Below are 27,075 nucleotides of genomic sequence, written 5' to 3' on the forward strand. Positions count from 1 at the left end.
ATGTAAACATCGCATACGAAGTCAACGCAAATATACGCACGTTTTTGCGTCAGAAATCATACTTGAGTAAAAAAAATGTGCGAATGTGTGAAATATATCAGGAGTGAGTTTGTTCTGACATCCCGATGTATCAGAAATAAATCAGAAAGTAAACAAGTGTGAGAGGGGGCGGGGCAGATGACGCGACAAAAAACTATCAATACGAGTGTTTTTTCCTTTAACGTTGAGAATGAAACGATTTGTGATCGCTAAATTTTTGATTTGCGCGTCTACATTTGTGTGAAATCTTATTTACATCTTATTTTTCACTCCGAACTTTTCCTCAGGCATCGTCGTCCCTTTAAATTACATCAGGAGATAAAATAATAACAATAAAAAAACCACAACGTGATAAAAACGTTATATAACCGCAATGCTTTTCTCAGCGTTATCGCGTAATAATCGAGTCCATAAATAATATTTATCTACATTGTTTTGTTTTGCTGTACAGACTTTACACGAGGAGACAGAATGACAGCCGACGCAAACACAAGAGGCGAGTCGAGCGCCATCACAAGTTTTTGTCCTTAGAGAATTTTCGGACGACAACGAACTCCCGCAGAGACTTTCACGTCACGTTTTTTATCGTCCGTTTTTTTTTTTTTATGATAGAGGAAAACACCAACAAAACTGATCGGATCCAACATGCACGAACATCTGCAAACATCTGCAAACATCTGCTCTTTCCTTCAGACGACACGCGTCGCAACGCTCGAGGAGGAGGGGAGAGGCAGCGCAGTCCTGCGACGTCCACCAGGGGGCAGCAGGGAGGCGGAGAACACGAGCAGGCACGAGGGCAGCGGGGGATCCCGGGGGTTCAGCGGGGAAGGTCGTCAGCACTCGAGCGGCGGGTGGAAGCTGCGTCTGCAGTCGACGGCTTTGGCGCTCGGAGGCTGCACTCTCTTGTTCCGCAGCTCGTCGCGGCCGAGCGTGCTGCTGAGGCGCGAGTACGCCGCCTTATACTTCTTATCGAACGCAGCTGCAGAGACGGAGGGAGGAAAAGGGAGAGTTCAGATTCCTGACACATGTAACACTGACCTCATCTTCCACCGTGTTTTTACATTTTCTAATAAAAAAAAATCCACCACGTTTGTGTTTGAGTCTTACCGACGTGATCTTTGCCCATCGCAGCCAGCGTGAGGAAGAGGAACTCTCTGTACAAACTCCTGCAAAACACAAACAAACATCACCGTGTGTCCTCTGGTGTCGAGTTCTGCTGATAACCACTAAACAATAATCTTTACGAAAGTCTCACCTCTGTATTCGAGGTGACCCCGGCTGTTTGTCCAGCGTGTCCAGGAAGAGCGTGACGGCCTTGTGCACCTCGTTCATACCAACCCAGCGCAGCACCTCCTCCAGGAAGGACAACGTGAAGGGGTGGTTGTGTCTCCGCCAGCTGTAGATTCTCATCGGGACGCCACCTGGTGGACAAAGCAATGACAGACGAGAGAAATTAAACTAAACGAGGAATGCACGCAGTCATGACAGGACAAAACCTTCTCAACTTTTCGCCTTTGATGTGTCTCACTCATTTAGGTAGGGTGCAAATCGCCAAAATGGACGCCAAAATACCAAATGGCCGACTTCCTGTTGAGTTGAGGCCATGGTTAAGGTTGACTTTTCTGTTGGGAAATTTGGTGGAACAGAATGTATGCTGAAGTCATAGGGCACTTCCTGTTTGATGGCGAATGGTTGAAATTGGCTGAGGGGGTTGCCATGGTTACGCCGTTTTGAATCCGCAAAATCTTTCGACAACCTTTCACCTTCGATGTGTCGAGTACAAATTGGCGTGTTTTTTTTTTCATTTATGTAGGGTGCAAATCGCCAAAATTGCACCCTACGTGCAAACTGACCACACGAGGCAGCAGAGGACCGGCAGCTCCTGTTTCCCCTGAGCTAAAAATTAGAAAAATTTTCTCTATGGAGTTTGGTGCAGGTGAAAAAAAATGTCTGTTTCCAATCAAAAAAGTTTTTCTAACAGTGAGATAAAGTGGTAAGAATATTCTTCAAACTTCAAATGATATAGATTTCATTTTCTATGTCAACAAATACATTTCTTTTGAGGTTTGGGAAAAACAGACATTTTTTTAAACCATTTTCTAACATTTCTGTCATTTCTGCTGAGTGCGAGTGTCTCGTCTTACTGTGGATCCTCCAGAGGACGTAGAGAGGAGGCCACTGGTCTGTGTCGGGGGACAGGGTGTCCCACAGCAGCCTCACCCTCACCGCCGAGCTCTCCGACTGTCAAAGGTTAACAAATCAAACATGTCACTAAAAATGTTGCCAAGAGTCTCACAGAACGGAACATTAGGAAAACTCTTGTCGTCACCTGGGTGAAGTGGCTGACGAGCGGCGAGGCTCGGACCAGCTGCAGCAGGTTACTGGGGAGGCCGAGGCGCTGGAAGTACCACACCAGGTTCCAGAAGATGATGGAGTGGTTGTCGAGGAACTGAGGCTGAGCCAGCACCGCCTCGCCCTCGTTCTCCAGGAGACTCTCCAGCTCCTTCCTCACCACCAGGGGGCTCAGGTACGCAACTGTCACCTGAGGAGCCCCGCCCACTGACGAGCCCTAAGGGAGGAGGAGGAGGAGACAGTCAGGACCATTTATCTGCACTGTAATGAGATTCTTCCAAGCTGAATCCAATCAGAGTTTTCACATCTGTGACTGAGTTCTACAGAGATACTGAAGATGAATTACTGATATTTAACACATCTGAAGAGTCAGAATTCATTAAAACAAGAAAATGTAAATGTCAGATCATCTTTAAGGGACAAGAGGACACACCCACACACACACAGAATAAGAACTAATGTACAACAGTAACAGGAAGAATAAAACAACAGAATAAATAAAAACATAATAACAACATAAAATCTCACGTAAAACGTGGCTTCACAGGCTTTTCTGACTGGTTTCTACACACCGCTCACTCTCCTGCACCAAAGTCCATAGTGAAAATCAAAGATTTTACATGGGATTCTCTGACACACAAACAAGTTTATTATATAAATCCTGAGTTTGGGATTCTCTGACACAGACATAACAGACGAGCAGCTCCTGTGTCCACATGAGCTAAAAACGCTGATTTTCTCAGTGGGGTTTGGCGTAAGAGAGAGAACAGTTTACAGAGCGCCGTAAAACTGCCGGGCAAAGATCGTATAGTGGCGAGTTAATGCGATAAACAGTGTTAAAATAGAATAAAGATGTGTCCAGGCTCGTTTAAAGAACCTTAAACCGTTACCGTGGTGGTTCTGCTGTTCTCAGAGTAGCTGCTGGTCTCAGAGCTGGAGTCTTCGCTGACGCCGTTACACTGACGCAGTGACGCCTCCTGAACACTGGGGGGCCTCACCGCGCTCTCCACGTCATCCTCCACGTTCCAGTTATTCCGCTCTACACTGCAGACAAACAGGAAGTGTTTTTACCGACACAGATCTAAGGATGGGGGTGAGGTGGGGGTGGCTGGGGGGCGTGGCCAACGTCTGTACCTGCTGACCGGCCCGAGGTCACAGACCTCAGCGTTCAGGAAGGGCACGAAGGAGGCGCCGCAGAACGGACACGACGAGTTCAGGTTTGAGTCGTCCGACGTCCAGCCGGCCATGATCTCCTCGTCATAGACCAACGAGTTACAGCTGCGACACAGAGAGCAGCTGGATATCAACACCTGCACACACAGGGAGGGAGGAGTCAGAGAGAGCAAGAACACCTGCACACACAGGGAGGGAGGAGTCAGAGGCGAGAGAGAGAACACCTGCACACAGGGAGGGAGGAGACAGAGAGCAGAGAACACCTGCACACACAGGGGAGGGAGGGGTCAGAGAGAGAGCAACACCTGCACACACAGGAGGGAGGAGAGAGAGCAAGAACACCTGCACACACAGGGAGGGAGGAGTCAGAGAGCGAGAGAGAGAGAACACCTGCACACAGGGAGGGAGGAGACAGAGAGCGAGAGAGAAACACCTGCACACACAGGGAGGGAGGAGTCAGAGAGAGAACACCTGCACACACAGGGAGGGAGGAGTCAGAGAGAGAACACCTGCACACACAGGGAGGTAGGAGCCAGACAGGGAGGGAGGAGTCAGTTGCTTGAAATGATCCATTTACCTCGAGTCCTGCCGCCTCCTGATTAGCGTCCCAGGACCTGCGCAGAGGAAACGCAGCAGTGGGTGTGTCCGTCAAGTCGAGGTCACTTCCTACAGACAATGAACTCTGAGGAGACAAAATAAAACATGATTAATATAAAAAAAACGTATGGATTTCAACATTTCTGCCTGATAATTAAAACTCTTCACGATGAAGTGAACGTGGACACAAACCTCTGACGTGGCGTTGACCAGTCGATCTTTGGCCTTCAGCAGAGTTTCAGCCACCTGAGCTTTCCTCGACTGTCTCTGCTCAGACACTCTTCGTCCGACGCCTCCTCCTCCTCCTCCCGGCCGCCGGTCGTCCACGCTGGCGGCTCGTCGCACGGACACTCGGTGTCTGGTCGGAGTGAGGAGCTGCTGCAGTTTCCCGGCCAAACCTCTGCTCGGGGAAGACACGTTGTTGTAGTTCTCATCTACAACCTTGTTTCTTCCGGCCGTGTCACGCACACCCACTGGCCTGAAGGTCAAACGGCCACATCAGCATCATCAAGTCTTTAAGTCCATTAGATAAACATTGCTCAGTGAGTTCACCGAAGAGCTGAGTGAGGACGAGTTATAACGAGATGTGATGATCACTTCCTGTGAATATTATAATCTGAGGTTCCTGCACGTCACTGGGAGATGCAAACCTGATTTGTTCTGCTGACTGTTTTTTCATTTTTAAAAGGAAAGACGGAACCCTCGCTCACAAACACGTAATTATTTACAACAGAAGTCACAGAATAACACATTTAAAAGTACCGTCATTTCTGGACGATACGCCGCTATTTTCTTCCCACACTTTGAACCTCGCGGCTTAAACAATGACGTGGCTAATTTATGGATTTTTTTCCCAGTTTCACAGATTTCATGCTGCGGAAAAACAAATGAAATTGCCGAGTTAAGATGTCGAGGTGCAGCCACTCGCCATCTGTGTAGAGTTCATTTGTTTCAATGTCGGCACCTGCAGCTTATTTATGTTCAAAATAAATACTTTTTAAAGATTCAGTGGGTGCAGCTTACATTTAGGTGCGCTTAATAGTCCGGAAATGACGGTACTGATAAAAGCAGCTCTCCTGTGTGACATGCTGTAAAATCATGTGTCTCAGATGAAGAGGAAGTCTCTTACCGTCCGTCTCTCTCCGCAGGCTGACAGCTGCAGTCCGGCTCCGAGCCGGCAGACTCTGCACACTCTTTGTAAAAGTTGGAGAGGCAAACCTGACTCCGCTTCACCAGGACACCACCACCAACAGGGGGCGCTGGAGGTGTGGCCGACGCGTCTCTGGGACCCAGCGGCGGCTTACGGGAGACGGCTTCCCCACAGCTGTCTGTCCCGGCGTTGCGAAGCATCGTCTTCTTAAAGAGTTTCACCTCTGGAAAACAGAGAGGACATAAAGTCACACAGTGAACGAAGACTTACACGTCTGTGAAACATCTAAAACAACAACAACTCACTCACTCACTCACTCACTTACACCAAACCCCACTGAGAGCCATTTTAACATGATGTGGAATCACCGCTGCCTCCATCAGTCACTTCAAATGTGTTGTTTTATCAACTCAGTGTTTAAATATCTCAGTGACACAAATTTACCAAACAAGGCAGCAAACAGACCAACAGCGCTCGTGTCCAGCTTAAAATGATGATTTTCTCTAGGGAGTTTGGTGCAGGTGAGCTAGTACAAACGTTATAAAAGGCCGTGTAACAGCGACTTAAAGCAGTGAACACGTTCTTGACGTCGACGATGACGAAATGATTTTGCCGACGGCCCTTTTTTTCATGACGATAACGAGACGATGGCGAGGCGAACACGGATCTTTGACGGCGATAACATGACGAGACGCGCGTGAGTTTTTGTTGACGAGATGAAAATGGCCGTAAATGTGAGTGGGCGGTCTGGCAGACGTTCAAACTGCACGACATTTCCGCACCACCGCGGAGGAAATTTCATTTTCACAACTTATGTGTGACACTGTTGTACGATATAACAATTCATGAAAAAAAGTTGAAATATGGAGATTAAGGGTCCCAACAGCAATCTTCAATACTTACTAACCTAAATGAATTTGTTAAAAGACTATACTTCTTTTTCTTTTTTTAACTAAATCTAAAACAACACTGTTTATAATACGAGCCGTGTTTTCTCTCACTGTCAGACGACGTCTTCATGCTGCTCAGACTGTTGCTCTTCACCAGTGGACCAGTCAGGGACTCGTGACTGGAGCTTTCAGACAGACCGCTCCAACTGGACTGACGAATCAGAGTGGACTGGGGGTGGAGCCTCTGGTCAGGTTCTGTCATCGCTTCTGCAATTACAAAAAAACCCAAAACATTTATAATACTGATTATACTGAAATGTGAATGTTTCCATGACAACAAAACAGGAGGACACTTGGCTTGAATGTCAGCACTGACCTCCTCGAGACCCCACCGAGCCGCTCTTCTTCCGCTTTAACGGCCGTCTAAACTGGGCCACAGCGAGCAGGACGTTCCTCAGCTTGGCCCAGCGGAGACGCCCGCCCTGATTGGTTGAGGGCCACTTGCTCTCCAGCACCGCCTGAGGACAGAGGACAGACGACGTCAGATGGAACCACCAAACACGTTCCCTCAGTGCGCACGTGTGCGTGTGTGTGTGCGCGCGCGTGACCTTGTTGTAGTAGCCGTAGGTGATGGTGTTGGGCGTGATTCCCGCCTTCTTCATCTCCAGCAGGACTCGAACAGCGAGGACCGGCTGCCCGTACTGACCGCACAGCTGCATCAGGATCCGGTAACACACCTGAAACACACACACATACACACACACGGTCTGTCCACTGCACGTCACCGCTTCCTCACCTTCTACCCCGGTCAGAGACTCACCTCGTCCGGCAGCACCACCTTCCTGTTCTCCATGTGTTTGAGGACGTCGTAGGCCGTGTGCAGGGTGCGGACCTTGGCGCTCTCGGCGCGCACAAACGTGGGCAGGTAGATGAACCAGAGGCCGTAACAGTGACCCAGCAGACACTTGGACCACATGTCCGGGACGGACGCGTACTTCTGCGCTCGCTTCTGCGCCAACTTGATCTCCTGGTGAGTGGAGACGGAGACGGCTCAGAGTCTGTGATTTAACCTCCACATGAGGGTTGCAGGGCTTTTTTTTGTTTAAACTTTACACACAGAAACAGAGAATTCTGCCAGAAAACTCAAAGAAGAAGAAGAAACAAAGAGAAAACTAGAAACTAGCTTGGACGATATGAAGGCCGGCCTGCGACCTTTAAAAGCCTTTAATTACAATAAATATTACTTTTAAGCGTACAGAACTTTCAACATCTTAATAAATGGTTACCGACATGTCATCATTTTACAATAAAGGTTTTTATTGTTTATTGTTTGAACGGTAATTACTGTTGTAAGTTTATTTGTCGAAATAAAGTTAAATAAAAACTTCTGAGGTAAGGGTGTTGTTCTCCAGGGCTGCAGCTGGATATTATTGGATTATTGGACTGTGGGAGGAAACCCACATGAACCCAGGGAGGAACCAACGGAATCGAACTGCCGCTCTGTGAGCTGCGAGGCAACAGTACGAGCCACTACTTCCCCATGTCGCCGTTAAACCCACAGAAAGTCATTCCTGCCGCTAAGGTCGCTCACTTTAGAAACAAAAAGGAAAAGATTGAGTTTGATGACATCAGGAAGCAGCAGAGGATCATGGGAAATGTCGTCTTCACAACCAGGCGACGACAAAAAAAAAACATCAACGCAACTAAAATGGATTTGAACACGAAGTTACAGCTGAGACAATAGAAAAAGAAGAGATAAATCAATCATGTCAGTCAGCTTCAGATATAATAATAATCCTTCCAGTTTCAATGATGCAAAAATAATGTTTTAATTAGAAATAGTTGGTTTTTGAGTGAGTTCAGGAATATCCAGCTGCACCAGGAAACTTTATCAAAAGATGTTTACACGTCATTTTAAATACATTTAAAAAAAGTGTCAGTTTCTGGTGATTTTTCACTTTCATTTACGAGAATTACTTCCATTATTAACGTTTAAACCCTGAAAAACACACCAACGCTCAAAGTCTGTGACATGTAAATATTTGATAATGTGCATGAAATATTTATGACGAGTCATAAAAATGATATGATGCAGTCAGAAGCCTCCTCCTCCTCCTCCTCCTCCTGGGAAAACTGGGTCACGGTGTGAAACCCCTACACTCAAATTTCGTGTTTCAAATCTCCTTGTACCTGTTTGGTGCGTCGAGGGGCAGGGCTACTGGGGGCGCTGCCTTTGGCCGGGGGGCGGAGCTGGTCCTGCGGCTGGTCAAAGAGCTCGGGCCTCAGAGTGGGGAACGTCTCATAGCTGAGGACAAATCAAACCCCGTCATCAGTGTGGGAAACAGACACATAGCTTTTTTCACAAGCTTTTCACATGTTTGTTTTGTGTACCTGTAGAGGGCGGGACACTCTGAGCCGTCTGCTTCCTGCGGCTCCTCTGGCGGCATGATGAAGACGGTGTGTTCTCCGCTGTGAGTCTCGTCCAGATCGATCAATCTCACCTCCTCCGGCTTCTCCACGTCCACCTGGAAACACACAGTGTCAATGTCTGCAGTCACGGAGACACGCCCCTCCCCCCCCTTTGTCACACGTTTAACCTCAATCATCTAACCTTCTGGACGCACTCGTCGAAGAACTCGAGGCAGGCGTGGCGGTCGCTGACGAAGGAGCACTCCTCGATGAACTGAGTGAACATCTGGGTTCTCGTCAGCTGGTTGTAAAACTTCTGCTGCGTCCGATCGCGAGATTTCAGGAAACCTGGAGGAGGAGAGGAGGGCCAAAACCGGTCAGAACTGAAGACGCCTCCGATAAAAGATAAATAAGACAAGCCAAGTCTGTGAGAGCTCACCCTGCAGGTTGAAGAGGGAACTGCAGTCAGTGGTGGTGTCAGACGGTGCCTGTGTAATGGGCAGCAGGAAGGAGCGGTATCCTCGCAGCAGGCAGCTCATGAAACGCAGAAAGCCTTCCTGGATCTCCAGCTCCAGCTGTTTCTGACGCCGGTAGATCTGGTCGTAGTCGGTGAGCAGGAACTCCAGTGTCGCCTCCTCCTGGCCAGGTGTGCAAACTGCAAAAACAGCGGCGCTGCAGCTTTAGACACAAAGCAAGTCTTTTAACGACAGTGAGTGACGGCTGTGAGGCATCACTCACTCTTCTCCAGGGTCTTGTGGAGGCTGGTGAGAGTGTTGAACAGCGCCTTGCCGGGCCTCCTGGGCAACGATCGCCATGACAACGGCTTCTTTTCATCCGACCTGAGATGAGAAGGAACGACGAGGACAGTTTCATTAACAGTGATCCATGTTTTCATCACTGCACTCATTTCAGAGCATTTTTTTTCCCCCCAAAATAAATGAAGTTGCAGCTAAAAGCTACTTTTTTTAAAAGCTACTGACGGCCAGCAGGGGGCACACACACAGCTCAGTCAGCCCTGCTGTCAATCACACAGCCACACGTCAGTGAACCCGTACAAAAGTGATGGATGACTCACTGGAAGATGGTGTTGGTGTCCAGGTCGACGCACACCACGTCTGCGGGGGGGTCGTACAGGTCAAAGTAGCTGGAGTGGACACCAACGACGAAAGGCATCGGCGCCAGCAGCACGTCGGCCATCTGCAGCGGACACAGAGGGATGTACGGACAGAGCCAGCGCAGCGGGAAACTCACCTGCAGACGACAACACGCACGTTTATCAAAGAGCAACGTCTTCACTTTTTATCCTGTGTGTGTGTGTGTTTGTGTGTGTGTGTGTGTGTGTGTGTGTGTGTGTGTGTGTGTGTGTGTGGGGGTCTCACAGAGATGAGCGCCTCGCTGACAGACGTGAGGACGTCGGGCCGCAGCGAGTGCAGCAGCAGTTTGTGTTCGGTGAGGACGGCGAGCAGCAGCGTGCAGGCGTTTTCTGGACCGAGGTTCTGTAGCAGCTTCAGGTAGCTCGCACCACTGACACACACACACACACACGCACACACACACACACACAGACAAAAATAAAGTTTGTGTTGCTCTGTAAAGTCACTTACTTCCCCTGCATCAAAGCCCATAGAGAGAAAAACAGTGATTTGGTCGCAGATCCACTGCTGCCTCCGTCGTGAGTTCAAACGTCTTATTTTGTATTGTCAACATTTAAATGATTGTGTACGGATTTACCAGTTAGTTACACAGTGTCACCACATGAGGCAGCGGCACACGAGCAGCTCCTCTGACTCCTGCAGCTAAAAGTGTTGATTTTCTACATGGACTTTGGTTGAGGAGAGTGAGCGCTACACAAACTACAGTTTCTCGTGGAAAAGTCAGTCTAAGCGTGAGATCAAGTAGAAAACACATTCTTAAAATGTCACATGTCTTTTTTTTTTCAGTCCCTAACAGTGAGCCTCTGTGGATAAATACACAACTATCCTTTATCTGATGAAGCTTCTGCAAAAGAACTGTCGATGAGTAGGGGGGGTGGAGTGGCTCAGTGGTTAAGACCCTACCTTGTGTACCAAAGACATCATGGTCGCAAGTTCGATTCCACCCCTGGCTAATTGTACTTGATTCCATTGTAAGTCGCTTTGGATAAAAGCGTCTGCTAAATGACATGTAATGTAATGTAATGTAATGTAATGAGTAGGAAGATGAAGATTCACTGCTGTTGGTTCTGCAGCAGGAAACTGACCTGAGTGGCAGTGGAGAGGAGACCGGCTGACACAGCAGCAGGTTGTCATATGGAGACAGCTAAAAGACACACACACACAAAATTAGATTTAAAAATGTACTTAAATTCTTCTGAGTTTCTCTATGCGTCTCTGAATCTAAACAAGATCATTAACATTAACAAAGTGTGTTCCCTGCACCAAACACAAATCATCCACTTGTAACTCAGACTTCAGATTATCATCAGTGGATTAGAAGAAAAGATGGCAATAATCTGAAACATTTGCACACTACTGATTGGTGATTGGGATTAAAAAGCTGTTACCAGGTTGAGTCTGCAGCCAGAGCAACACCTGAAAATAAACACATCACACCTCTTACCTTACATTAGTAATAATAGAACACTGTACATCATCTGTGTTTGACCTGCATCGCTGCTGAAGCTCTTTATGTCCCATCAATTTACAGTGGAGTCCCTCAAGGCTCCGTCATTGGTCCTCTTTCGTTCAGTTTTATAATGAAATCGACTACTTTGGCCTGTCATTGTGCTACTACCCAGCGTTTGGCTGTGCCTGACCGACTTTAACTTTATATAAACCAAACTAAAAATAATATTCTTTGATGAACAATCACCGATTGTAGTGACTGTGAGCTTCAGAGGTCATTTAGTTTCCTCTTTCATGAAATTAACAAAATATTTTGGATTCTTCTTTTCACACCAGATTTTATTCTTTGAGCAAAACAAGAAAATATTTTAAAATAATAGTAGATAGTGTCAGAGAGATAGCAGGATTATCAGCCTACCGTTTGAGTCATTATTCATATCGTGAAATCCTGGTGATACCCTTCGATTAGAGTTGAAACAATTACTCGATTAATTGATTATTAATCAATTAAATTATTGAATTAATTAATCATCAACTATTTTGATGATCGATTCATCGGATTGAAGATTTTTCCATGATTAAAACAAGATTATGATTTACATGATTATATTTCCAGAAAGAATATGGTTATTTTTTGTGAAGCTGAGCTGGATTTTCCATATGTCATTAAACGCATCATTGCTCCGTGGACCTGATCTAGTAGTATTGCTGGCGAAATTTGATGCATAGTGACAGAACGCCCCAGGCCCAGCGATGTGTCTGGCGCTAGCCCCCGCTGTTGTTATCAACGACGTTTGAACCTGTGGCGGATTTTGAAGTAAGCTATGGGATGTGTTCCCCAGCATCCCAGTGTTGTTGCAGATCAATGTCTCGTGAATATAGTGCATAATAGTGTGTTTTGTATGTGGTTGTGTTTGTGCACGTTTTTTTTCTTTTTTTAATACTGAAGGCCCGACGGTAAGCTACTGATTTTGGGGTCATCATGGCTCACACATGTTCATTTCCAGGTTTGACAAACACTGATCCATGTTTTTTAACGTTTTCTGACATTTTATGGACCAACCGATGACTCGATGAATCGAGAAAATGATCGACAGATTAATTGATTATGAAAATCATCGTCAGTTGCAACTCTCCTCTTGATGATACCTGATAATACAGTTTATAGCCAATAGAGCCTTGGGTTTGTACCTGAACAAGGATGCGAGGACGCTGGGGAGAAGGAAACGGGACGTTGTGCATGAAGCTGGATATGTGTCTGCAGCAAGACACAAAAAAAAGAGAGAAATGAAGTGAAATTTCATCAAAACAGAACAAAAAATTTGAATCTCCCTCGTGTACTGACTTCTCTAGTGGCAGCACGTGAGGTCCGGAGATGGAGTATCTGTAGATGAAGGTGAGAAACTTCTGGAAGACGTTGAAGAAGGGCCAGTGTGACAACACACAGATGCTCTTCTTCACCTGCAGGCTGCGGCTGGTGATGGGCCGCCGGTCCACCACGCTGAGCAGACCCAGCCTCACACTCTGCCGCTCCGACAGCAGCTCCCTCTGGAAGGACTCGTAGAACTGGATGGCGGCACCGTAAACCTGCGGAGGAGGGAAGCAGAGGATCGATCGGTTGTTCTTCAGCAGAACGAGTATGAGGACTGTGTGTGTCTCTGCTGCCGCGCTCACCTTGTCCCCGGAGGCGGACGTGAGGACGAAGGTGGAGAAGACGGGCAGCTGGTACTTTGTGTTCAGAGGCCAGCTCTCCACAGTGACGCCCATCGGCAAACAGAAGACTGGAACGGACTCTGGCAGAGGGAATGCCTCCAGGTCCTCCTCAGGGTAACGGCTGATCAGACCTGACACACACACAGATCCGGTCTCAACACAACACAACTGCAGTGTTTTATCATTGGGCTGCAGCAGTTTTTTTGACATAAAAACAGTCTTAAAAACTCAAAGTGGAACTGGGATCAGTGAGAACTAGTCCATTTTGTTTCCAGACTCTCGCCACTTTTTATGAAGACACCGTGACTTTTTTTTAAGATTTACTCAGTTAGTCCAAGTGAAACTTTGTTTAAATGTGGTCGAGGACGAAGAAAAGGTCACAGGGACCCGTTCTCATTATTGTCCTTTAGTTATCCATGAATCCCTGAGGTGTCATTATACACACAGCAACATTTACCTTTCACCTTCAAACCATTATAATGTAACAGATTTCATATTTGAGTCCGTGTGTTTGAGTTTCTCGTGCAGTTGCAGCCGCGATGAGACGGCGAGGACAGATACTCACTGGCTTCGTAGACCAGCGCGTTGGCTTTGGCCACCGCTCTCTTGTAGCACAGGTACAGGCCTGGACCCCACTGGACACACAAAAGCAAGCACACAACAAACTGAACTGCTGAGTCACACATTTAAAATGTATTTTTTCTCCCACCTCCCATGCGGGCCGTACCATGCCGGTGTTTAGGTTCTTTTCGACGCGAGAGAAAGTGTGCGGCGCCACCTCCCCCTTGCTGGGCAGCAGCAGGGCGATGTCGGTGACGCCCAGCGTGTGGAGACCCTGCGAGTCCAGAGCCCGGCGATACGTCAGGAACACCCGGTGAGCGGTCGGGCCGCCGCCGGCGCTCAGGCTGGCCGAGCGGCTGTAGGGCGTCGTCTCGATGACGTACCAGCCCTGCTTCAGCTGCTCCTTCCCTTCATACAGAACCCTGCAGGCACAAGCACAGGAAGTCTGAAAAAACATCATTTTCACGTGGAGTCCCTCAAGGCTCCATCCTTGGTCCTCTTTGGTTTCCATGGAGTTTCATTACACATAAAAAATATGAACTTCTCTGTTCTTCTGCTGTGTCTGAACACTCTTCAACTTCAAAGCAGAGCAGGAACACAAGAGGAAACAACTAAGATTAGCTTTTCCCAGTGGAAACAGGAGTTTGTGGCACTTTATAAACCACTCACTCTCCCACACCAAACCCCATAGAGAAAATCAGCGATTTTACGTCACAGCACACAGGAGCTGTTGATCCACTGCTGCCTCATTCATTCACGTTCAAATGTGACATTTTGTGACGTCTGTGTTTGAAATCCTTTGTTCAGATTCACCTCAGTGACACAAACTCACCATAGGAGGCAGCAGTCGACCAGCAGCTCCCGTCGCCTGTGAGCTAAAAACCAAGGTTTTCTCTGTGGACTTTGGTGTGGGAGAGTGAACGGATTACAAACTACAGTTTACAGCTAGACACAAATGCAGACACAATTCTTTAGATACAGTTAAGACTTAAGAAAAGGTTAACCAAATAAAATCTCTGCAGCTTAAATGGCTAAAATCCCTTTAACCTCACAAATTCAGTTTTTCGGGGAGACCTGACACTTCATTTCTTCAAGGGAGGAACTAAAGTATCGGCTCCTTGTCAGACTTTACTTGCACAGTGTCTGTCAGGTGCGTTTCAGATTATGAACGACAGAATAAAGGTGTAATTGAGGATTGAGCTCTTTATGCTCAAACACGTGTAATCCAGAATAATTAAAACAAGTAAACAGCTGAGCAGAGTCGGAGGGAAGCGACACCACACACACACATCTGCCCACCACTGCCTTACATAATCCTCTCTATTACATAAGTCTAAGCTTTGTGTGCATCGCATGAAGTAAACCCAGCAGAGTCCAGCACGCTCTCCGTCCCTTTGCAGAACAATAACTCTGAAAGCCAGGGGAGAATTTAGCCACTATTTACCACACCAACTAATATCTACACCTGGTCTTAAGTGTCTTAATCTTCAGAATATGTTCCCTGCTTCATCTTTCCCTGAGACAGAATTTCCCTACATGGGACCTGAAGTGTGTTTGACCTTGTGATGAACGGTTTACTCTCCCACACCAAAGCCCAGAGTGTGTTGATGCACTTGCTGCCTCCATCAGTCACTCCACAGGTCTGATTTTGTGACTTATGTGTTTGAAATCCTGTCTTTGGATTTAGCTGAACAACACAAACCCACCACATGAGGCAGCAGAAGCCCAGCGGGGCCCCTCTGGGCTTTGGTGCAGCAGAGTTGTTGTGTACAAGCTTCAGTTTCCTGTTGGAAAACTCTGTGAAACAATGACATCAACTGTCAAACGTATTCTTCAGTTCGTAAAAAGACCCAGAAGCACCTCTGTTTCCCATGTTCTGTGGAGTAAAACTGATTAATCAGTGGACTATTCCCTTACCCGAGGTCCAGGACGGGCGGTTTGTCTCGACCCCGGCGGTAGCACAGGTACAGATGCGGGTTGTTGATGAGGCCGGCGCTCAGCTCGGCCGAGTGTCCGCCGAGCGTCTTCTCGATGCACGTGAAGCCCTCAGGCACTTCCTCCCCGAGCCCCTTGGCGATGACCACCAGGTCTGTGACCGGCTCCACCGCCCGGCCTGACGAGCCCGAGGACGACGAGGACGGGGATGAGGAGGAGGACGAGGACGAGGCTTTTCCATCCTCATCCAGGGGCCTCCACTGGCCCCCGGGGTCCAGACCGGCCACTACAAAGTAGTCCACCAGCTGGGGACATTTCTCCTCTGTCATGCCGTCGCCTGTCTACCCTCCACTAGAGAGAGAGAGAGAGAGAGAGAGAGAGAGAGAGATTCTGAATTAATTATTTAAAGGCCACAAGTCAGATCAACTTTCTATTTCCTCAATGTGTCCAAAGAGACAATGAGACGTTCCCGTCATCACCTCACACCTGCAGCGAGCTCCATGTTTATAAACCATGTTTTACGGGCGCGATTTCTCCCGATCAACCACTTTATCTTCTTCCATTAAAGACAAACGACGACAGTGATGAGTGACAGCTGAACACACGCGATCGGACACGCCTCCAGCTTCAGTCGCTTGATTTCTGACCGCCTCATTATCGTACACTTTAAAAACTTGTGCCAAATAAATCACGCAAATGGCTTTAGTTTAAATAAATACATGTTTCATCTGACGTGGCTGTAACATTTTGTCCTGTAAGCAGAACGTTTGATTTCCTTCCCTCTCTGTAAACCACAGAGATATGTGTGTGTGTGTGTGTGAAAGTGAGAGTTGGACTTTAAAAAAAAAAAGATAATGAGGAAGAGCCACCAGTGGGTCACAGGTCAGCCGGCAAACAGGAAGGAGGCTGCCTGCTTCCTGTTCATCGATGACTTCCTCGTGACACAACAGCAGCAGCAGCAGCAGCAGCAGCAGCAGCAGCAGCAGCAGCAGCAGCAGCAGCGGCAGAGTCCAGGTTTTTCCCCCAACACCAAACCCCATAGAGAAAATCATCAATTTTACACGACAGCACAGAGGAGTCGTGGATCCACTGCTGCCTCTGATAGCAAGAGTTCAGCTATGTTAGTTTGTGGCTTTGGTGTCTGAAAAGTTTCACACAGATTTACTTCACTGACACAAACTCACCACACGAGGCAGCAGTAGACCAGCAGCTCCTGGGTCCCCTCCACGCAAAAATCGCTGGTTTTCTCTATGGGGTTTGGTGTGGGAGAGTGAGTGGTTTACACGACGTCATTTTCCAGGTGAGCAGTTTGTGAAGTGGACGTGAGTGTCAGTGTGTTACTCACACACACACACACAGACGCTCTCCATCACCAAAGGTTAGAAGAGTCAGGGTAAGGTGGTGAATAATCAGAGGCGGGGCTTACTGATGATGCAGCCAAGGTCAGGTGACAGGAAATGCTGCGGTGAAGCACGTTACAAAGGGGACTTTTCTTTCTTTCTTTCTTTCTTTTCAGATGTACGTTATATTTGACTGTCAAAGTGGAGTGCAGCTACCGTTTCCATGGAGACGGCAAGTGGGCGTAAAGTGAACACGAGCTGTCACAAGCACTCAGCTCACGCCGGACCCAGAGGGAGTCGACTGTGGGACAACCACGACGACAACAGTTTGCGCTGAAACAGCTGATTTCCACACTCACTCAATCACTCACTTCCCTTTTTAGATGTAACAATGGAAACCTTGCACACGCGCATACACACACACACACAGTGGAAAGCCCAGAGAGATGTACCACATTTCCTCACTGACAGAGGTCACCTCAGTGCAACAGCTGCCCACTGACCTTTATTTTCACCACGTGCGTCAGGCGTCGTGGCGACCGTGTGGTTAAAAACTCACGTACGGGACGTTTAATAAATAGTGGTTTGTTTAAATATCGAAGAAAATTGTGTTTATTGCCATGTTTTACTGTACAAACTCCACAATGTTAAATGAGTTTACTATATAACTAGCACACAGTCATGATAGGGCCCTCGCGTCCCCTCGTGAGTGCAGCAGTTCCCTGACGTCACTTTTGAATCCGCAAAAACCTTTCGACAACTTTTTACCTTTGATGTGTAATGATGTGGGTGCAAATGGTGAAATTGGACGCCAAAATTTCAAATGGCTGACTTCCTGTTGAGTTGAGGCCGTGGTTACGGTCGACTTTTTTGTTCGTCTCGGTCTATAACATCTGCCCATCAAGTTTTGGGAAATTCAGTGGAACTAAATGTTTGCCGAAGTCATAGGGCACTTCCTGTTCTGTGGCGAATGGTTGAAATTCACCCAAACGCCGAGGATTGCCGTGGCCACGCTGTTTTGAATCTGCAAAACCTTTTGACAACTTTTCACCTTTGATGTGTCGAGTACAAATTGGCTTCGAAATGGCTGACTTCCTGTTGAGTTGAGGCCATGGTTATGGTCGACTTTTTTTGTTTGTCTCATTCTGTAACATCTTCCCACCAAGTTTCGTGAAATTTGGTGGAACCTATGCGTAAAAATGATGTTATTAAGTGACTACTTAAATAATAAATATGATTATTATGAATGCAAAACCAGGAAAAGTCATCACAGATACTTTACCACAGTATGACTATATCTTGTCTCGTGTCACAATATAAACATAATATCGATACGTTGCTCAGCCTTCAGTTAGCAGCAGATAGTTTTGTCTGAAACTGATCTTTTTTTATGAATCTGTCCAGTCAGGACTTCAGCAAAGTGGAAGTGAGACACCTAAAAAAAGGGGAAGTCGTTCTCCGCACATGTTATTAATAATTGGCAACAGCTGCTACTGCTGCTGTGACCTGCCTCTGTCTGCTGTCAGCTGTGGTTCCTACAGAGGCCAATTCTGTAATTCTGTGTCAGGTTCGGTTTATTTCCACCTCTCTCTTTCACTGCCTCACCTGTGTGAGGACGAAAAAAAAGAGTCGTTCACAGCAGCTCTGTCTAAATGGAATCCGAGTTTGTTTGCTCGGAAAGTCCGGTTGGTTTGGTGTGAACGTGCAACAGAACTCTGATCCGCACCAAAGAAGCAAACTCTGGTTCTGCCTAAAAATAAACATCGGTCTCGGTTTGCTTCAAGTGAACGCAATGCAGGAAGCGGACTACACCGCAGGGGATTGTGGGTAAACACAAGCAAGACACATGTACGCGAGAAATAGAGCCAACAGATGAGTTTTCTTGTTCAATGTTTGTCTCGTCTTCTCCTTGGTTGTGATTGTTGATGCAGCGCCCCCTCGGGCGAGGAGGGGAACACGTTATTCAGAAGGTTCGGTTCGGTTCGTTTCACTGAAGTGTGAAAGCAAACTGGGACCAGCCCCCAACTGAACCAAGTCTGGCGGAGACTGTTAGGTGTGTAAACCACCTTAGACCAGAGAACCATCAGGTCTGAAACAGATCAGGTCCGAAACTACGACGGTTGGCTGTCCCGCACTTCAAATACACTCTGAAACAAACGGGATTAGTTTCACATGTGCAGGTGGATTAACATGTTACCGCAGCACATCAGTAATCTCATCGGTCACCTCAGTATAAACGACCACATGTGGGAGGGGCACCACCCTACACTCGTCGATATACAACCGACAATAGCTAAAAACGCAGACAATGACAAAGTGAACCAGGGAGGAAACGTTGCAGTTTGGGGAGAACGTGAGTTTGAGATTGTGGTGCAGAACCAGAACACTTGGACAGAGATTTATTTACCAAAAACAATCAGAAAATTGGTTTGGAATTATATCATATGTTGAAAAACAACAGTGAACGCAGCCTAGTGCAATTCAGCCGACGATAAGAGATAAATGTGTCTTTATGACTCTTCGTCTCACTGTCGGAAACACTGCCACAGGAAGTGGTACAGTGTCGTGTTCTGTCATTTACACAGTTTCACAAGAGCGTGAACGTGAGATGCTGGAGGCGCTGATATCACCCCTTTGTCCCCACAAGGAAGTGCCCATAATGTGACTGTGTAAACAGGTTTAGGTCCCCACAACATTAGTAATACCTGGACGGAAGAACACACACACACACACACACACACACACACACACACACACACACACACACACACAGAGCTGTGTGTTAACTGGTACGGGGGGGTGTCATGGACCACAGAGGCGCTTTGTCTGTGGGGAGAGGGTCACAGCGTCTCACTGATCAACATGCTCAGCGCTGCAGTTACTGGTGATTTTAATTATCAATCAATCCGTCAATGATTTCCTCGTTGTTTGGTTAATTCAAGCTCCAAATCACACAAACACCCAAACCTCTATTGAAAATATGGTTCATTTAGTTCATTAATCATAACAACCTCAGTTCAGTGAGAGATTAACACGCCAGGACCTGGCGGAGCTCAATGGTTCATTCCTGTCACATGACTGGCAGCACATATTCTCGCGCACACACACACAGAATATACTGCATCTAAAAAGAAATCACTGTCTGTGTCACAATGTGAATGCACTCACCCGCCTGCACCAAAGTCCACAGAGAAAATCAGCAATTTTACCTCCCAACACACAGGAGGTTTAATCACTGCTGCCGTCATCAGTGTGTGGAAACGTGTTATTCTGTTTGGCCACACTAAAACCGAGCCTGGCCGTTTTCAAAATAAAAGTCTCAGCCTCAGTAAAACACAAACCAGCAGTTTTCAAAATTATCGTCTCAGTTTTCTATTCATCCACACGGTAAAGACTTTTCAAAATTACAACCCCAGGGGTTTTCAAAATTAAAGTCTCAGTTTCCCTTAAGTAAAAATCTCAGTTTTTTTTTCAAAATCGAACACTCTTGTTCATCCACACTAAAACACAACCCCAAAGTTCAAACAACAGTTTTCTACCCACTCATTTTCAAATGAAGTTTCAATTTCTATTTATCCACACTAAAACATTGCCCTGCACTTTTCTAAATAACGGTCTCAGTATCTGTTCATCCACAATAACACATAACCATCAGTATTTTCTAAATGAAAGCCGAATCTACAGAGCTTTCAAAATAAAGGTCTTGGTTTCAGTTCATCCACACGAGAACAGCTTGCAGGCATCAAAGTCTAAGTTGTCTAAAGTCTAAATTTCTATTTTCCTCAACGCTACATGACTTTTTTTCTTTTTGTTTATCGGTTGATCCACAACAATAGCTTTCAAAATAACAGTCTCAGTTCAGCAGTTTCTGTTCATCAACAACAAAACACGACGCCAGCCTTTTTGAAAATAAAACCCTTATTTTCTGTTTGTCAACTGCAGGAGTTTTCAAAATAAACGCCTCAGTTATGGTTCTAAAACACAACCCTGCAGATTTACTGTCCATGTGTTCTGGACTCATGCAGTGACAGGACGCCCCGCGGGGCCTCGGCACAGGTTGTGTCAGAACTGCTAACACCAGGTCCAGCTATTTAAAGCCTCACACACATACACATGTTTGTGAGGCTCTGCAGTGAACGTCTCTGCAGTGAACGCTGACCGTGACTCAGGCTGTGCAGACTCCATGACCGCTTCAGACTCACCCGTTGACCATGCGACGGCAGAGTCAAGGACCGGGTTTTAAATGTCTAAAACTGTCTAAATTTAGAACGTCCACCAGCACAGGGATGAGGACACCCAACACGAGAGGACGTCCAAACTGAATTAGACCACATCACGTTTGTGACGTAAACAACGAGCGGAGGAAAATAAACAAACACAAACAAACTCAGATCAAGCTGCTGAAGTGAAAGCAACAATAACTCCAGTCTGATTCGGCCACATATTAGAGGCTTTTGGCTGTATCCAAAAATCAAGTTTGAACAAATTAATAATAACCATGCCATTACTGATTTGCACAGAAGACGATTAGACACACATGTGACTTTTAAAAAGATTCACAATTCTGACTTTTTCAATTCGATAAACTTTGAATTTTGTTTCCAATATTTTGTTACATGTGACCCGAATCCGTACATTTTAGTTAAAATAAAATACATGTGTATATAGTACATCTTGTTTTAGTAGTTATTCTTAGGCACTTTAATCCACGTTTTTTTAATGTTATCTTTCATTTTAGTCGTTATTTTTATAAGATAAATACACATATTTTACGTTATCTTTCATTCCATTAGCTAACTCTGTTAAATAAAACACACCTTTTTATGTCATCTTCAGTTCTTCAGCGGTCATTCCACAACTGTTGTAACACACAACAGTAACAGGACGTCTGAGACTGAGATAATAATATTATCAAAGTTTGAATAATTAAAAAAAGTGACGGCCGTTCCACTCATGCAACAAGAATTCATAGAATTAGCAGATACTGAATCTTACTTAACATATTGATATATTGATTAAAAAACATACTTAACAGTAGATAATATCTTAAGAATGTGCCTGCCAGCTATTCTCATTATTAGAAAGACTTTTTTAACAAGAAAGTAAAGTTTATGAAGCGTTTTCTCTGCAGCACCAAAGTCCATTGATAAAAGAAGCGTTTTTAGTTTGCGGGGATTTCAGAGGATTTCAACAACAGAGTCACAAAATAAGACATTGAACTTTCCTGATGCCTCAGCAGTGGATCAATAACTCCTGTGTGCCTCTACGGACTTTGGTGTAGGACAGTGAAAGATTCAGTTTGGTCGTGCAACGCTGAGGGAAAAAGCAGCAAAACATATTCTTGTGAGATTTTAGACTCACAACAGGCTGACAGTACTTTTTAATAAAATGATATTGAGATTAACTCTGACCAGTGAAAACACAGAGCTGTGACTCAACAACAGACAAAGGGTGTGTCCATGTCCTCAGTAATGAACTACGAGGACTTCTGCGACTGCATCCAGGCTGTTACGCAATCAAATCAAAACAGAGAGTGAAGCTGGAGTTTGCCGGACAGTGAACGCAGCACAGCAGCAGCAGCAGGAATGCAGAGCGGCGAGTCTGCAGCAAACATCCAACCTGTGATGTTTAGAGTTTACTTTCTAAGAATGTCAGAGTGACACTGATCTGCGTACGCTGCCTCTCACCCTGTGCATGCTGGGACACGCCATGGCCGCCGCCCCCTTATACCCAGAGACGGGTGGTGGTGGGTGTGTGTGTTCACTGGGTCCATTATCTGCCAGGATAACTTTTGTTTACACTGTTGTTGTTATTATTCTGCCCCTAAATCTTCGTCAACAGAAAAGATAAAGCGGTATTTGTTTGCAGCGTCTGAAAAACAGGCAAAACTATCACTCACTGAGGGAGCGTTTGTATGTATACAGCAGCAGCGCAAGGGCGGGCGGGGGACAAGAAGAGCGTTTTTTGAGCAGTAAATTTAATATTGGCAACTTTTTGTAAACGCTTCTTTATAGAGATGTCAAATAACAAACAACACTTATCCTAAATAGATTCTTCCAATTTTTTTTTTTACATTGCTTCAGTTTTGATTAGCAAAGCCTGTTTCATTCAAAAAGACCAGCGTCATTACAACATAGCAGAAAACACATAGGAGTTTTTCAGGTTATAAGCAGGAGACTTGTGAAAGTTTATCCGAAATAAATGACATTTTCTGCTTGATTTTGCTCATGTTTACATTGCTCTTTTTTACCCCCAAATATAAAAGCTACTTCATCTAAAGAATTTACTCTGATTTCATGACAGAACTTTTCTTAGCTCTCTGCACTGAAGTTTCACGTCTGACGCACCAGAAAACACAGGTCACGTGACCATTCAGGCAGTGATGTAGTACTCGAGTCCGGTCTCGAGACCGATTTCTGCTTTCTCTGACTCGTCTCGGACTTGTTCCTTCAAAGACTCAGTCTTGACTCTGACTCGGACCACAGTGGGAGGAGAAGGACTTGTAATTTCAGACCGAGTCCTCGAGACCAACCCATTTTTTTATGTTCATGTTATGTCCTAACTATGATTAAAAAATTTTAATGATAGTAAAAGCATAGTCCATATTAAGACGTTAAGACTGCTCCTCTAAACAATTCCCAATCTAGCTTAGTCTGTAGAACTGTTGCTTATTAACTGGGGTGATACTAAATCATGAATATGAAAACTGACATGTTTTTATGGTCTTGGTCTCGACTCGGTCTTGACTCCTAAAGGACTCGGTCTCGACTCAGACTTGCTTCCTCAAAGACTCAGTCTTGACTCGGACTCGCTTCCTCAAAGACTCGGTCTTGACTCGGACTCGACTGTATTTGAAAACCAACGGACTTGGTCTCAACTCGGTCTCGACCCTTCAAAGACACCGTCTTGACTCGGACTCAGCATAGGCGGTCTCGTCCCCATCACTGTATTCAGGTCTGTCCACACTAAAACAGAGCCTCAGTTTCCATTAATCCACACAATAAACATAACCATGGAGTTTTCAAAATTAGTCTGTATTTTCTAAATGAAAGTCTCATTTTTAGAGCTTTCAAAATAATATTCTTGGTTTCAGATTCATCCACACTAGACCAAAACCCTGCAGGTATCAAAATAAAAGTCTCAGTCTCTGCTGTTCATCAACAGTAAAAAATTGACCTTAGAGTTTTCAAAATGAAATCCTCAGTTTCTGCTCATCCACACTAAAACACAAACCAGCAGTTTTCAAAATAAATGTCTCAGCTTTCTATTCTTTCACACAGTAAACAAAACCTCAGCCTTTCTGTTCATCCACACTGAAACTTAACTAGCAAAGATCTTACTTGCTCTGAATCAACTGTGAGCTAAAATCTATTTTTAAATCAAATCGTGACCACATGGAATCTGAATCGACTCCCACTTCTTCTTTGTGTTTTCAGTCAAACTAACTCCAACCTGTTTGTGGTCGTCTCAATTTACCAGCTCACTGTTGCCGTTGCCTCCGGGTGACACGAGATCTAAACACTGATATACTGACAAACACGGGGGGGCTGACTCTGTGTGAACTCATTTGAATGCAACTGACACTTGTTTATGTTTAAATGTTGTGCAGACTAATTATCCACACTAGTATTTCAATTCTACCACAAAACGACGACGAGAGAGCACCGATTAATATTTACTTCATCAATTATGCATAAGCTCAGCCACCCACAAGTGATGTGCTTTTAATCTGAAATATTAATCTTTCTAAAGCGTCTGCATCCACTTTTCCTGCCCTTGGGTAAAACTGCAGCTGCCACTTAACAAAAACACTCACCTAATCAAGTCAGGCTGAAGAATTGTGTTCACTGCTTTATTTCACTGTTAAAAACACACTTCTCCACTCACACCAAAACCCACAGAGAAAATCACTCATTCTACATCACAGTCCACTCCTGCCTCCGTCAGTAAATTGAAATGAGTTATTTTGTGATTTCCGTGTTCAAAGGTAATTTTGAATCGACAAAGTGACATAAACGTACGAAACAAAGCAGCAGTTGACAGAGACCTTCTATGTGTCCACAGGCTAAAAATGCAGATTTTTTTCTATGGACTTTGGTGCGTGAGAGCAGAAAGTTTACAAACTTCACTCTCTGGTCAGAGAATGCTATTTAACGGCGAGATAAAGCAGCAAAAATACTTATTAAGATGTCACAGACTCAAGTAGGTGCAGATTTTTAGTTAAATGGCTGAAAAAATCCCATGTTTACACTGAGAGCACGCTCAGTGCTGAATATTTATCATGTGATTTCTGGTAATGAGAGAAAATTGGACTCTGCAGAGACAAGTCCTGACGCTGTTTACGAGCCTGACGTGTCTCTGTCTCTCTCTATCTCTCAACAAGTTTAACACCTGAGAGGAGGACCAATCACACGAGCCCGGCAGCTGAATGTGAATGAAGTCACGTGACTTTCAGGAAAACCTGTAATCAAACGCTTTCTGTAGGCGAGTCGGTGCTTTTACTTTGTGCGTCTTTGGCCTCAGAGCAGCTTATTTAGCAGCAGCAGAGTGAAGGAGAACATGCATGAGAAGCAATATGGTTCTTCTGACCCAGATCCAAACGCCACGGCAGGAACCAACACACACACTTACATCTTACTGAAGACAGATCATAGACTTAACATACTCCCTAACCCTTAACCATCCCAACTCAACACAACTGAAAAAGTCCTTTAAAGTTGACAAAATGTCCCCCAAAAAGACAGGTTTGTACGTGTTCTGGACCTCACACATAAAAACCGTTTTCAGTTTCAGTCTGACAACGGTTGGTTTGACAGAGTTCAGCAGAGAGTTGTGTGTCACAGACCAGCGCGGAGTCTGAAGATTAAAAGTGTCTATGAAGACTTAAAGGGAGCGTTCACATAATGTTCCACACAAAAAATAACAAAGTGTAAAACTATCTTTTAACTTTGTGCCTTTTTGAAAAAAATGTGACATGTCTTCAGTAATCTGTAATACATATGCCGGGCCTGTATGTGACACTGTGGCACACCAACACCAGAGGATTCTATGTTTGAACTGCTCACTCTCTCACACCAAAGTCCAGAGAGAAATTTTGGACAAAAATTGTCTTTATTTCTCCTTTTTTTCCCCACAAAAAACTCTAATTTTCACAACCAACTCTGTCCTCCTTTAAATCTGAGTAACAGTCTACAGGACAGACAGCAGGTGGACAGACAGTGGACAGAGAGATATGAGGACATACGGACCTGTCTTACCGTAGACAGACAGAAGAGCAGCTGCTGTTGGGAGATTTAAACCTCGGGCCACCTTCCAGCTAAAGCGGGTTCCATTATCGGACAAGCGTTTATTCTTTTCACCCCCGCGGCACCGCTCGCGGCCTCGATAATAAAAAAAAAACAAACACACAAAAAAAAACCGTCAGGTGCTTGTCCCACTGTCCAAGTGTCCAGGCGACGTGCGTGTCCTTCTAGCGCCTGCTGCGTCAGTGTGGTCGTTTGACAGACAGTGGAGGCTGCCCACCCCGCTAAATCAAGAGTCGGGGGAGACGGGTTCCATTATCGGACCGTGCACTGTACTTGCTGCTGATGTCCTGTTACGTTTTTATGGGTTAGTTGTTGTTTTCTATGGGCATTTATGTTGACACGCAACGTGTCAACGTTTTTCAGCACAATAGCGCGACAAAAAGAAAAAAGAAACACGAGTACGTTGTCACTCGTACACATACAGCAGAAGCGGCTGGATGTCCAGTGCACCTCCTCCGTGTGTCGTGCTCACCTCGGCGGGGGCTGACGCTCGGAGATGTCGGCGAGAAAAACGAACGAAGCGCGCCGGAGGCGTGTCCGATAATGGGCGCTCCAGTGGTTCCCGTTAAACGGTCCGTCTGTTGTTGCTAACGCTTCCCGGTGTTAGCTAGCTAACCGGGAGTAGGGCGAAGGGGGGGGGCGCGGCCCGGCTGACAGACGTGACGGTGCCGGGACACAGAAAGACGATGTCGGTGTGAGCAGGTGAGTCGTACCTTGTCGTAACTGCTGCTGTTTCCCGCTGAACACTGCGACGACCATGTTTAGGTCATTCTATCACATGTGACGTCCATGTTTGCTCCGCGGAGCCGCAGCCTGCCCGGTGTCAAGTGACGAGCGACTTCAGCGGCCACTTCCGCCCGGGACCTTCAAGATAAAAGCACCGCCGCGGGGGAAGTCCGGAAGGACGAGTTTTTTCTTTTATCTGTGTTGGAGCGCTGGACGTCACATGACGTGATTCTGTTAAAAATGTGAATTTGTGACATTTGGCATTTTATTGTATTACCTGTA

The 27,075-nt window shown here is 45.9% G+C and overlaps 1 protein-coding gene across 7 annotated transcripts; it reads right to left on the minus strand.

Moving 5' to 3' along the window:
• Window positions 1-296: 296 nt before the first annotated feature.
• Window positions 297-26,908, minus strand: LOC122775117 (DENN domain-containing protein 4B-like). 7 transcript variants are annotated; one of them, XM_044034862.1, is made up of 29 exons: window positions 26,781-26,908; window positions 15,405-15,763; window positions 13,654-13,909; window positions 13,492-13,561; window positions 12,888-13,057; window positions 12,559-12,800; window positions 12,405-12,471; window positions 10,850-10,908; window positions 9,990-10,134; window positions 9,686-9,861; window positions 9,349-9,449; window positions 9,050-9,265; window positions 8,813-8,958; window positions 8,593-8,726; window positions 8,392-8,506; window positions 7,022-7,228; window positions 6,810-6,938; window positions 6,578-6,719; window positions 6,313-6,468; window positions 5,291-5,534; window positions 4,354-4,639; window positions 4,142-4,246; window positions 3,526-3,701; window positions 3,282-3,435; window positions 2,369-2,608; window positions 2,184-2,280; window positions 1,295-1,460; window positions 1,147-1,205; window positions 297-1,018 (listed from the first exon to the last, which is right to left on the minus strand). In XM_044034862.1, the coding sequence occupies exons 2-29, from the start codon at window positions 15,749-15,751 to the stop codon at window positions 873-875; spliced, it is 4,551 nt and encodes a 1,516-aa protein (XP_043890797.1). In that variant the 5' UTR covers window positions 15,752-15,763; window positions 26,781-26,908; the 3' UTR covers window positions 297-872. The 7 variants fall into 7 exon arrangements, with proteins under 7 accessions (XP_043890797.1, XP_043890793.1, XP_043890798.1 ...); XM_044034858.1 differs by having other exon boundaries at window positions 15,405-15,773; XM_044034863.1 differs by lacking the exon at window positions 26,781-26,908 and adding an exon at window positions 26,020-26,387.
• Window positions 26,909-27,075: the final 167 nt, after the last annotated feature.

The sequence above is a fragment of the Solea senegalensis genome, linkage group LG9 (assembly GCF_019176455.1).
Source record: "Solea senegalensis isolate Sse05_10M linkage group LG9, IFAPA_SoseM_1, whole genome shotgun sequence".
In the NCBI taxonomy this organism is placed as follows: Eukaryota; Metazoa; Chordata; class Actinopteri; order Pleuronectiformes; family Soleidae; genus Solea; species Solea senegalensis.

Coding starts and splice junctions, on each gene's coding strand:
- LOC122775117 (XM_044034862.1), bottom strand. CDS start 15,751: ATGACAGAGGAGAAATGTCCCCAGCTGGTGGACTACTTTGTAGTGGCC. Junction 8,959..9,049: donor TTCCCTCTTCAACCTGCAGG/GTGAGCTCTCAC, acceptor CTCCTCCTCCAG/GTTTCCTGAAATCTCGCGAT. Junction 2,609..3,281: donor AGAACAGCAGAACCACCACG/GTAACGGTTTAA, acceptor CTCCTCCCTTAG/GGCTCGTCAGTGGGCGGGGC.